Source organism: Meles meles, chromosome 15 (genome assembly GCF_922984935.1).
Source record: "Meles meles chromosome 15, mMelMel3.1 paternal haplotype, whole genome shotgun sequence".
In the NCBI taxonomy this organism is placed as follows: domain Eukaryota; kingdom Metazoa; phylum Chordata; class Mammalia; order Carnivora; family Mustelidae; genus Meles; species Meles meles.
In genome coordinates, this window is record NC_060080.1 from 49,732,779 (window position 1) to 49,746,200 (window position 13,422).

At 40.4% G+C, this 13,422-nt stretch overlaps 1 protein-coding gene across 1 annotated transcript; it reads right to left on the bottom strand.

The window, feature by feature from the left end:
• Positions 1-2,312: 2,312 nt before the first annotated feature.
• POLE4 (DNA polymerase epsilon 4, accessory subunit) lies at positions 2,313-12,408 on the bottom strand. The gene is made up of 4 exons (XM_045979475.1): positions 12,156-12,408; positions 11,545-11,629; positions 10,831-10,872; positions 2,313-2,635 (listed from the first exon to the last, which is right to left on the bottom strand). The coding sequence occupies exons 1-4, from the start codon at positions 12,360-12,362 to the stop codon at positions 2,622-2,624; spliced, it is 348 nt and encodes a 115-aa protein (XP_045835431.1). The 5' UTR covers positions 12,363-12,408; the 3' UTR covers positions 2,313-2,621.
• Between the last annotated feature and the right edge of the window lie 1,014 nt (positions 12,409-13,422).

Genomic DNA, 13,422 nt, shown 5'->3' on the forward strand with positions numbered 1-13,422 from the left:
TTTAAAGTAAAAAAAGTACAATTAGTTTTAACTCCACATTTCAACTGCTCAGTGGCTACTGTGGCAAGTGGCTACATTACAGCCACGTGTGGCTACACGTGGACAGAAAACATTTCCATCACCACAGCAAGTTCTCTTGGACAGTACAACATAGAAGGCAGGCAATGACAAAACGATAAGATGGAAGGATCCCAGATCCCACAGTGACCCCACGGAAAATGGGAGTTGGATGGGACTACAGTGCTAGAAGGCACCTGATGGGACAGGCTGACACAACTTACCAGTGGGACCATAGGACTCTGAGCGCTGGCTAAGTTTCAAGCTATCCTACCTAGCAACTTGTCTCTGGAACTCCTTCCTCTCTTTCATGACTAACCAGCGCCCTCTACTGACTGGTACACTCTTCATATATTTGATCAGATCTAGTTGAGTCTGGGAGCAATTCAGCCTCTGAAATGTTTGACTTAGAGGTGCTACTTTCAGGGAGCAATGTTCCTAGCTTATTTCCAAATTCCTGGGGCGATCTACCATTGCTCATATACTGGAGCTTATAATTATGAGCAAAGGGCTTTGATCTTACACTTCTATGCAGAGCCTCACACTTGTTTCCGTCACATTTCACAAGATCTTGCAAACAGGGACAACACATTTCTGAGGTTCAAGCAACCTGCAGTCAAAGAACAGCAAGAATTCTGTATTGCGATGGATACACTGCTTAGAAAGAGTCTGGAGGCTTCTGGGCCAGAATCCATAGAAGTGTAATCGTCATTTCTCAGGAAACTCAGAGTTAATCCCTAAAGTTGTCACAGCCTCAACCTGATCTAGCAGAACACATCACATCCAGGAAGTGGTGGTCTAAGGGTGGCTGCTTTCATCAAGGGCTCGGGGAGTCAGCCTCCCCCTGCTGCTTACGGCCCAGGAATGTGGGAGCCTCTGGACTCCTAGGCCACCTGAAGGCTTTATGCCAGCATTCCAAACCACTTTTTACCAGACATGGCTACTTTATAAATGATGAATCAGTTCAACAGACACCCATGAGAGGCCCATGAACCAGGCATCATGCATCATGAGGATTGTACAGACAAGGAGTGTTGATACACTAGAGATCACACTGAGTGGATTCAACCAACAGCTTTACTGACAGTATCACTGAGGCCCTCATTTGGTTTTGAATCTTTCTCCACACCGTTGTGCCCAGTCCTTTCCTTGATGACCTTCACCAGATGACCTACAAAATCTGACACTCCCCTCTTACTTCTTAAAGAGTGGTGGTGGTTGTTTTCCTTGACTTCCTCTCTAATCCAGACTTTCTACATTAATACTTTACTGCCCTCTGCCCTCCTGTAGATCAGTAGTCTGTGGACAAGTGTTAGGAAGGAAATTACTTGGGGAAATTTATTTGAAAAAACTAAGAGATTCTTGGAGCTCTACCCTCTGAGATTCTAATTTATTAGGCCTGGGGTAGCAAGGTCCAGAAACGGGCTTTCAAACAATGGCCACAGATGAATCTGAAAAATGGTCAAGTGTTCCAGTCAGTTTCCTGGTGCTCTCCTTAACCACTACTTTCCAAGTACTTTGCCTCCCTCTTGCTAGATCACCCAAACCTTCCCTTAAAAAACAAAATTTAGCCAGGACCTAAGGGGGGAGGATGGGAGTTATTGTTTAATGGCTACAGTTGCAGTTTCAGAAGATGAAAAATGTTCTGGAGATGGGTGACAGATGATTGCACAATAATGTGAATGTACTTGATGCCATAGAACTGTACACTTAAAAATAATTAAAACCGTAAATGTTAGGTTATATATGTTTTACCACAATTTAAGAGATAAAAGTAAAGGAATGGGTACTTCTACATGCTATAACATAAACAAACCCTGAAAATATTACCTAAGTGAAAGACACCAGATACATAATATGATGGATCTTATGATTCCATTAACATGGAGATATTTTCAAATTAACTGTGGTAGTAGTTGCACATATCTGTGAATACACTAAAATACACTAAAAACAATTGAAATGTACACTTTAAATGGGTGAATTGTTTAGTATGTGCATTATATCTCAATAAAGCTATTAAAATTTAACTGATTTTAAATCTAGGATCACATTTATTTAAACTTCTGAAAACCTTAAGTGACATCCCATAAATTCTGAAAGCACATTCTGGTGACATATTGGGAAAAAGCATATAAATCAAAGGACTGGGGTTTAGAACCGCTGGCAAGAAAGATCAGATGGTCTGTGACTGGGCATGGTGGCTTTCCAGTCATCATGGCAAGGACAAAGGCAAGATTATAAAACACACTAGGTTGAAACTGATCAGAGACCTTTATTATGGTCCTCATCATTCATTAGGCAACCTACACAAATCAATTTCTTTTCCTCTGCCTCAACAGAGGCTGCATCCAAGCCTGAAATGGAAGACACAGTAGTGGAAGACCTTGTAAAGAAAAGCTAACAGGTGAGATCTCTGCTTATCCCAGTTTAGATGATGGCAGAACAGGAAAAGCATGTAAGTACAATATTCCAAATAGTCTGTTCTTCAAGGCAGAGGCCTGCAGGAGAGGGGCTGGCCAGAGGCTGCAGGTGAAAGCTCACAAAACTGCCGAGCTCAGCCATCAATCCAAAGTTCCTAAAAAAAAACAAAAACAAAAACAAGAAAAAAAACAAAGAGCAACAAATAAAGCAAGGTGCCTCAAGAACTGGATAAGTTTAACAGACTGGGCAAAGTTCAAAGGGAAACTGCATTGGTACTGGCAGTTATCTAAGACCAAAATACTCACTTTGAGGAATAGCCATCCAAAAGATCTCAGAGGATAAACATGTCACTACGGAAACTGGGCAGCTGGGAATTAAGCATACTGGTCCAGAGGGTTAGAATTAGAGGTAGGAAAAGGGCAAAGAGGTTGCCATGTTAGCTAATGAGCACTTGAGAATTCCATACAAAGCATGATACAAAATAAAAATGAGATTAAGTTTTCTAAACAAAAAGTTTATAATCTTCTCAGAAAGTTCCAGATCAAGATGGGAGACTGAGCCCACAAGTTTGTATGTCCTTCCATCCAAGACTCCATTCAAAAGAAAATAAGGTTTTAAAAAGTATAAATCTACAACTAAGAACAGGGCCCATCAGCAAGTAAGAGATTTCATCAAAAAGCTGAATAACAGAAATCTGACTGAAGTATGTTTATAAATATAGCAGGGAAAAAACATAAGCCTAGAATGGATAGAAGGAGCAGCAGAGGTGGGAGCCCATCTGCCCAAGAGACTCATGGACAGTCTCCAGGCAGACGCAGACACCAGGAACGACAGAAAGCAGCACAGGCTAGAAAGGATTAATGACTTGAGGGTCTACATGAGAAACAGTTGGCCCCACTTCCCTACATCCCTTCCAGCCTGTAGCATTACCAGAAGACAAACATTTAAAGCTAAATGGAAAAAAATCAGATGGCTCTCTTCCAATAAACTAAATAAATTATCTGCAGAACTGGAGAAGCCTCTGAAATGCCATCCCCCCCCCAACAGTAAGGCATTCAGGGCCCCAGCATAACATCTGGTCCCACCTCTGCCCATCCTCAAGTCCCAGGGCCAAGCAAAAAAACCCCACCTTCCCATGTATATACAGCTTCCAAACAGCCTTCTTACTCCCTCAACCCTAAACAGAATGAAAATTACTGGGCAAACTGCAAAATGAAAGGAAAAACTAAAATTCATTAAAAAAAAAAAACAAAAAAACCTAGAATAAAACAGATAATGCAGAGAAAAAAACATGTAAGAAAACAAAGCAAAAATACCTCTAAGTTAAAAAAAGAAACAGCCTCTTCTTGTGATAAAGGCCAAGTTCCCACTAAAATCAAATGATAAAGCTGATTGAAATATTTTTTAAAAGAAAATCCTTCAAGCACTGAAAGCATCAATAAAAGTGAAATCCTCTAGAGAAAGCAAGAACACAAAGTAAACCCAGCCTCTAAATCTGCTTTTGCCCTGAGGTCATTTGCTAGTCCAAAAGACAAAGCTGAGAAATTTTAGCTGAGTCAAATCTAAGACTCTGCCCAAGTGTGAAGATCAGATTTTTTTAAAAGTGTAGTCCCAAAAGGTTATACCCCCAGAGTAAAGCTAGATTAGAATTAAATCAGTCCCCTCACAGACTCATAGTCAGGGTTCACATATATTAATTAACACAGTGAACCAAGAATCCTCAAGTCTTGGATTAGGGTTAAAGAGATCCTGAATTTGGATTAAGGAGATCCTGAATTTACACACTACCCTAGGTGCCTTGCAGCAGCAAATGAAAATCTTCGGAGAAACATTTCATCATACAGGCCTCAAACTAGCAAAAAATAATTTTTTCAAGTACAATGACCAACACACCAAGATAACTAAGTATAAAGAGGAAAAAAGACCATGAAACAATATCAACAGGAACAAGTCAGGAAAAAAAATAAAATAAGCAGCCTCAAGAGACTGTGGATATTAGACTGGACAGAGACTATAAGACAACTGCATTTACTTTTGTTAAAGAAAAAAAAGACATGCTTCAAAACATCTGGAGCGAATACAATAACAAGGGACAAAATAGATTTGAAAAATAAGCAAATGGAATTCACAGAACTCAAGATACAAAAATAAAAGCAAACTAAGAAATCAATAGGAAAATTTAAAGAAGACAAGACCATGAGAGAAAGAACTAAGCTAGATCAGAAAAAAACTACACAGAATGCAGCATGGAGTGGCAAAATTATGACTGTGCTTTAATACATTTAATGGGAATCCTAATGAGAAAGGAGAGAGAAAGAACAAAGCAGAGCCATTACCTGAAAAGATACTAGCTGACACTTCTCCATAACAGATAAAAGATGTTAATCCATAGATTTAAGAAGCCTAAGCAGACCAGAAAGGGAAATATGCATGTAGATACATCCAAGAGAAACTACAGAGAAATCAAAGACAAATACAAAATCTTAAAAGTAACCAAAAAATGGGGCGCCTGGGTGGCTCAGTTGGTTAAGCATCTGCCTTTGGCTCAGGTCATGATCCTGGAGTCCCAGGATTGAGTAAGTCTGCTTCTCCCTCTGACCTTCTCCCCTCTCATGCTCTCTCTCACACACACTCTCTCTCAAATAAATAAAATCTTTAAAAGTTACCAAAAAAGGACAAATTAGCTTCAAAAGATTAACAGATTAACAGTGATTTCTCAACAGAAACAATGGAAGCCAAAAAATAGAATGAGAGCTTCAATATGATAAATAATTTTCCACCTAAAATTCTATATTCAGCAAGACACCTTTTTTAAACACTTTAATTAATTAATTAATTTATTTATTTGACAGAGAGATCACAAGTAGGCAGAGAGGCAGGCAGAGGAAGAGGGAGAAGCAGGCTCCCCACTGAGAAAGGAGCCCGATGCGGGCCTCGATCCCAGGACCCTGAGATCATGACCCAAGCCGAAGGCAGATGCCTGACCAACTGAGCCACTCAGGCACCCCAGCAAGATGCCTTTAACAATGAAAAATAAATAAATAAAGGCTTTTTATACTACACCCCCCCCCCCCCAAAAAAACATCAGCTACCAGCAGACCCATACTAAAGGAGTTCTAAAGGATTTACTTCAGAAAGAAAGAAAATGATCACAAATGGAGAAGCAGAAATATAAGGGCAAAGATAGATAAATATGTGGATAAATTCATATATCCTTGCCTGTATAATACAGCAGTAACACTGCCTTATGTGGACTGACAAAACAAAACAAAATGCATGACAATAATAGCAAGTATGGGGAAGAAGGCCTTGTATAGAGTTAATAGTTTTAAGATCCTATTTTCTTGAGGACAAGTATAAAGGTTCTATTTTGGGGCTCTGATAAAATAAGGGTGCATACAGTAACTGGTAAAGTAACAAAAGAATAAAGTATATAATTTCCTGAGGGAGGAAAAAAACGAAATAATAAATTACACTTAAAAAGGGCAAAAATTTGGAAGAAAAAATAAAACATATAAGAGGACAAATAGGAAGACAAAATAAGATGGTAGATTTAAACCCATATATATCACTAATTACAATAAACATAAACGAACTAAATGCTCCTATTAAAGAAAAAAAGACTGTCAGCCTAAATTCTAAAAAATAACCCAATTATCTTCTGTTTACAGACATGGACAGGTAAAAATAGAAAGATTAAAAAAAAATACATACCATACAAATACTAACAAAGAAAGCTGGTAAGTTTTCAAAGTATTAGACAAGGTGCCTCAGTGGAGTAGGTAGCATGTCAGTCTCATAAAAGTATTAGAAAAAGTAGTCTTTAAGGCAAAAAGCACCATCAGAAGTAACAATGGTTAACTTATAAAAAGTCTCAAACACTTATTAACTACTAATAGCCTACTGTTGACCAGAAGTCTTAGCAGTAACATAGCCAATTACACATCTTATATGTTATATGTATTACATACTGTATTATTACAATAAAGTAACCTAGAAAAAAGAAAATATGGGGAAAAATACATTTTCAGTGCTATACTGTAAAAAATCCCCACATACCCACACAGTTCAAACCTGTGCTGTTTGGGACAGCTGGTTGGCTCAGTCAGTAGGGTATATGACTTTCTTTCTTTCTTCCTTCCTTCCTTTTTTTTAAGGGTTTTATTTAGAGAAAGAGTGGGCAAGTGAGTGGGGAGGGAGGGTGGATCTCAAGCCCCATGCAGGGCTCAGATCTTACAGTCCTGAGATCATGACCTGAATTGAAATCAAGAGTTGGGCACTTAACAGACTGAGACACCCAGGTGCCCCAAACATGCGACTTAGCCCAACACTGAGCATGGAGCCCACCTGAAAGAAAAAAAAAAAAAAAAAAAAACAGCCCACTTGGGGCGCCTGGCTGGCTCAATTAGAAGAGCATGCACTTCTGATCTTGAGCTCATGAGTTTGAGTCCCACCGTGGGTATAGAGATTACTATAAAAAATAATAATAAAATTTTAAAAACAAACAAAAAACCTATGCTGTTCAAGGGTCAGCTATACTATGAAGAACTTCATGCCAACAATTTGAAAATTTAGATAAATGTAAAATTCCTAGAAAAACCATAACTCAAGGGAGGGGGGAGCAGGACAGGACTGCCTCAAAAAGTAAAATAAGGCAGAATGGTCCCAGTATCATCCAAAAAAATTTAATCAATCAGAAATCTTCCCACAAGGAAAATTCTACCCCAGATGACTTTACTGGTGAATTCTACCATTCAAATAAGAAATAATGGGGCCCCTGAATAGCTCAGTCGGTTAAGCATCTGCCTTCAGCTTAGGTCATGATCCCTGAGTCCTGGGAGCGAGCTGGCATCGGGCGCAGCGGGGAGTCTGATACACAGAAAAGTCAACTGTAGTTTTACGAAAGACAAGAAAACTATAAAAATTTTAGCATATAGGAGAATGACCTCATGACCTTGGGGCAGGGAAAAAAGTCTTAAACAGGAAACAAATAGCATTACCTATAAAGAAAAAATTAATACATTTGACTACGTTTAACTGAGAACTGGTTTATCAATAGATACCCTAAAGGGTGAAAAGACAAGTCATAAACCCGGAAAAGATATGTGCTTCCCATATGATGAAAAAGATTCACATTCAGAAAAAATAAAAAACAAAAAGCATACATACATACACACACACACATATAATCACAGATACAGTTATAAATCAGTAAGGAAAAAGACAAAATACCCAAGATAAAAATAAGACACCACCCCACCTCAGAAAACGGACATGTATATGAAGAGATGTCGCCAGTAATCACAGCAATGCAAAATAAAAGTACTATGCAATTATCATTAACATCCTTACCAGACTGGCAAAAATTAAATACCAAGTGTTGGTGAGAATGAGGAGTAATGCGAATTATCATATACTCTACGTAGAAATGTGAATCAGGTATGCAGGAGGTTCAGCAATATCTACAAAAGAGGGAGATATACATATCCTATGTCCCAGCAATTTTATCCACACACACATGCACACACCCCTGAAGAAATATGTGTAAGAATGTTCATAGTGATGAGGGAGCAGAAGGCAAGCTGAGGACAAAGCATCAATAGTGCATTGCTTGTAATAGAAAAAAAAAAAGTTATCCAAATATCCATATTAAAATGGTTCAACTGTAATATTGTCACACAATAGTTATGTCATACAGCACAGAAAATAAGAGATATGTGCAACCACACAGATGATCTCATAAATGCATTAACCTAAAGAAAACAGCCCCAGGACAGAAGATGATCAATGAATACATACAGTGGTCTGGTTACATTTTTAGGAAGTTCAAAAAAATATTAAACCAAATCAACTGTTTAAGGATGCATGCATATGTGGTAAAACTATAAAGAAAATCAAGTAATTACCAAAAAGTCAGGATACTTTTATGTCAGGAAAGGGGATGGAAAGATCTACCATGAAAAAGGAATATATATGGAGTTTCTGGGGGCTGACACTATTCTATCTCTTGACCTAGCTAGCGGTTGCAATGGTGTTCGTTTTGTTATTTATTGACTTTACATTTGTTATCTGTGTTCATAAGGAAAGGCTTAGGAAAGAATATACACACATAAACTCATCTGCATAAAATATCTGAAAAATTACACAAGAGACTAATAACAGTTGCCTGCAGGGAAGGCACCTCTATGAGAGATGAAAAGATAGAAGAGGTAAAGGAAGTTCTCCATGTTTGGAGAACTTGTTCACAGTACTGTTTTTCAACTACTACACTCAACTGATATGTAAAGCATGGGAGATTTAACTAGGATGACAAGATACATTATCAGTCTTCACAATGTCAAAGTATAGTAGAGATGACACCAAGTAAAAGCTAGAAGTTGGTTAAAAAATGTGAAAGGAAAGGATGGGTTCACTAATAGTCATACCTTCCAAAGTGGGGAGTTAACAAAAAAAAAGATATTTTAGTATGTTATGTAAACTGTAAAAGGAACTAAAAATAATGATATAACTTCCAAAAATCAGAAAGGAAGGATTTATGGAGCAATATAGGTTACCTAAAATCTTCATTTATCACAGCAAGAAGTTAATAGGTAACATCTGGAGTTGAAAAATCAAGGATGAATCATATTATTTAGAAATGTACCTGAAAAGCTAAAAACAAAAACAAGAGTGTGGAGTGCAGCTGTCTTTCATTATAAGCCATTAGATAACTGATTTTCAAGCATGGATATATACTGCCTTGATAAAAAAAGAAAAAAAATAATTTTCTACTTAGAGCATATACATCTAAGTCTAAGGACATGAGAACATTTACTTTACCAGGTACAAAATACAATACTGACTGAATCTGCAATGGCTAAAATGGCCAAAATTCAGATCTACTAATGTAGGCAGAGCAGATGAATGTAATTACTGAGATTATTGGATCAAAAGATGAGTGAATACATCCACCACTCAATAAGTGACCATTTATTAAAAATCCAAGCTAAGTACCATGCCATGGTGGAGACCAGAGTAGAAAACTACCTGAGATCTCTCCACTTCTATTCCTGGCACCTTCCAATTCATTATCCATAGTTCTGCAGTGTTAAGTCTTTAAAATGCAAATCTGACTGTATATCCTTTGAAAAGTTGGTAATTAAAAATGAGGAGGTACCAAAGGCTCCGAACAAGTTTGGAGAACTGATGGGAAGTCAGTCACAAGAAGTTGCCTTCCTCAGGGAGGCAATTAACAAGTTCTTTTTAAGAAAAATGAGTAAGCAGAAAAGGGTTAAGAAAGATCTACAAATTGGGGGCACCTGGGTGGCTCAGTGGGTTAAGCCTCTGCCTTCGGTTCAGGTCATGATCTCAGGGTCCTGGGACTGAGTCCCGCATCAGGCTCTCTGCTCTGCAGGGAGCCTGCTTCCTCCTCTCTCTCTCTCTGCCTACCTGTGATCTCTCTGTCAAATAAATAAATAAAATCTGTTTAAAAAAAAAAAATCTACAATTGAAAGAATACTCAATAATCTAGACTTAAAGCTAGCCATGGGAATGTATCTTAAAACACATTTAAAAGAAATGTATCAAAAGAGTGAGAGGCCCAGGCTGATATACAGAACAAATGAGGAAAAATAGTGAAATAAATATATCCAGAAAGGATTCCTGAAGGTAATGAGTCTTGAAGGAGATAATGAGAATGTCCCGGTATTGTAAAGGTGAGAACGAACTGAAAGTGCATGGCTCTCTCATATTCAATCAGAATATGTGCAGGGAAAAATAAGCTGATCAGATTTAGGAATTATCAGAGAAACAGATATCCATCCGAGAAAAGATAGCTAAAATAAAGTATCTCAAATATTTTTTACTTCAATGACAAGACTTAGTACATGACATGAGTTAACCCAAAATTCTTAAGAACAGACACAGGCAATTACACAATCTCCAGTGGCAAAATAATGACTTTATATAGATTGCTGAAGAAGAAAAAAGAGCAAGAATCAACCCTTTAAATGTTGGCAATTGTTTCTGATCTCTAGCATTACGGTGAAGGGAAGATTATATATAGCATTATATGAGGGGAATGGTGATCAAAGCAGGAAACTTCTTAATCCACCTAACCCCACCAGGATCTTTACATACCCTCTCACTTTTTATAATTAGCAATTTTCAGGGAAAAGTTCTAGTTACCCATGAGAATCAGAATTGCTAAGTCTCACTAGATTTAACATTAGCTTTTCCCAACTTAGTAGAAAGTAGACAGAAAGAATTATCCCTAAGAAGAACCAGGTAGCAGTTTTATAAGGTTTTGAACTCAGGTCATTGGCATGGAATAGACAGGTGGAAATGATTACCGATTGACAGAGAACTCACCTTCCAAAAAAGCAAATTCATCCACAGCTTCTATTGCATTATCTGAAACACACAGTAAAAGGACACTTGACTAATTCCGGTCATTTGGACATCAACCCCTTTAAAAAACCACAACCCACATTGAAAAAGGGCATGATGCTTTATGCAAATAAGGGCATTTATAAACTTTGTCCCTTGCTGTCATGAAGTCCATTTCTACTCCACCACCAAATCTTACGTATCAGCTGTCTCTCTATAAAAGTAGGAAAACTCTACGTAAACCCTGTTCCGTGGGGGAAACCTTTTTGCTCTGAAAGCCATCAAAGAAAAATCTAGCAAAATAGAAGGGAAAGTGGGATTAAGGTATACAAAATCTTACACAGGCACAGGGATTACCAGCTGAAGAGGCAGAAATCAAACTCCCGGTTTCTAGGGGAAATAGAAGTGCCAAGCCTGGTACAACATGGCAAAAGGTATAAAGTGGTCTAGTTCGCTTTAGCAACACTTAGACTCCCTTCATTACCTTACCCCACCACCTCTCCAGGCACTCAAAGCTTAGGAACTCTAAAAGCCAAGTCTTTCTCTCACTGTGGCAGTCCAACAGAAGACATCATAGGGAGAGACCCTGTGGCACCTCTGACCTTACAGTGATGGCTTCTCCAGCAGTGAGAGGGAAACCTGCCCCAGCCCTCCCTTCTTTGCCCCCAGATACCGAATACCACAGTGACACTCTACCCAAATCTCTCCTCTGGAGGGTTTTCCTCTTTCCTTGTTGAGCACAGCAGTAGGCATCTTTTGCAATGGTCTCCACAAACAGTTCCTATGAGGGGAACAAGGAGAATTGAATCAATGGGTTCTAGCACAATTCTTGTGAGCGTTTTTATCTTTGTGGTGGAAAGGGAGTAAGAGGTCCTCTGGAGAGGTTTTCAGTCCTGGACTTCATGAGCGTCTATTATTCCCTTTCCCCCTACCCTGGTAGCCCAAGACACGTTCCTCCCTCACTTGTAGTTCCCCACTCATTCACTTGACACTCTTACAAGTTAAGTTAGACACTCGAAATGCAACTTGAAGTCCTTGTCCAAAGCCCTTATGACGAGGCAGGTGTGTTAGGTCTTTCTCCCAGTCTTCCCTCCGACACTTACGTCTCGGAATCTAACCCTGGCACCTCACTCACCTCCTTACGCTACGCACCCCCAGTCCAGACCCTCTCCTCCTTCCTCGCTTTCCCGCCTCCCCAAGCCGCCCCTGTCGCCGCTACGCCCCGCCCCCCGAAAGCTTCCCGAGGCCCCGCCCCTGGCCTCCACTCCGCCCCGCAACCCCGTGTGGCCCTGACGCTCCCGCCGCACCGCGGCTCGTGCCAGAATGAAGATGGCTTCCTGTCCCGCGAGGGTTACGTCGGGGTCGGCCTTCACCAAAGCCTTCACTCGCGCTAAAGGCAGCCTGGAGAGACGAGCCCCGGGCGCGCTCGTCGGGGCTTGGGGCTGCATAGCAGCCGCCTCCCCGCTGGGCCCCTCCTCCTCCCGGGGCGTCCCGCTCCCAGCCGCCGCCGCCATCCGGGCCCCGAGCGTGCTGCGCGCGGCCGCCGACTGTGCGCGCGCAAGCGACGCCAGCCCCTTTCCCGCGCGCGCTGGGGGCCACGCCCCCAATGGCGGTGTGGCTCCGCCCTTTACGTGGCTGGTAGCTCCCGGGACTCCCACAGGGCGGAGACCCGCTCAGTGTGTGGCGGCTCTGAGTTTACTGTGCGGCTAGGGTCGCTGGTACTTTTCTTCCCGGTCCTGGAGAGCGCTGTCAGACCTAGTTGACCCCGGGCACCGTCCTTTAGTGATTGAATGTGGTTGAGCCGGGCTAGTGCCTGGAGGAGCTCGTCGCTGGAAAAACCCAAGACCCGACCTTCAAGAGAGTCTCAATCAAGTGATAAGCGAGTGACAGAAGACTGAGAAGATCAGGGGCCATTCGAGTCCCGGGTGCCCCCGGGAGGTCCAGCCTGCGGAAAACAGGGTACCGAGAGGGGCGTGAAATCTGGACCAGTGCTGAAGAGAACAAGATGCCCTCGAAGGAGGCAGGACCTTGGCAAGCAGAGATCGAAGAATTTCAGTCCTGACAGGAAACCACAAATAAAAATCGTAGAGGTCACAAGCTGTCCACGCTCGTTCAGTCGTTCAGCTCGTCAACGCTCACCAGAGCGTTGGCTCTCAAACTTGGTTCGCAGCCTCCCTTTATGGTCTTATAAATTACTGAGGAACTCGAAGAGCTTTGGTTTCTGTAGTTGATAGCTGTATTTATTGTATTCGAAATTAAAAGTTTCAGAATTTTATTTAAGGTTACTAATATACATTAACATAAATAACATTTTAAAACAAGCTTTCCCAAAAAATAAAGCCTAATGAGAAAATTCTCTTTAATGTATGGCTTTAAAGACCATTGGATTGCTTCTGTATGTTAACATACATTCCCGTAGATCTGGAAATTCCTCTGCATGTTCTTGAGAAATGAGAATGAAAAGGGCAAATAACCACTTAGAATTGTTAAGAAAATAGGTTTGACTTCACAGACACCTGAAAAGGGCGTTTAGAATACACTCCACCCCTGATTAGTCCCCACACCAAATTCTAA

Bases quoted from the DNA above. Each gene is read 5' to 3' on its own strand.
- POLE4 (XM_045979475.1), bottom strand. From the start codon at position 12,362: ATGGCGGCGGCGGCTGGGAGCGGGACGCCCCGGGAGGAGGAGGGGCCC. The intron at 11,630-12,155 runs GTGCGGCGGGAG...TTCCCCTCATAG, and splicing joins TCATTCTGGCACGAGCCGCG to GAACTGTTTGTGGAGACCAT. The intron at 10,873-11,544 runs GTAGAGTGTCAC...TGTGTGTTTCAG, and splicing joins CCTCCAGAGGAGAGATTTGG to ATAATGCAATAGAAGCTGTG.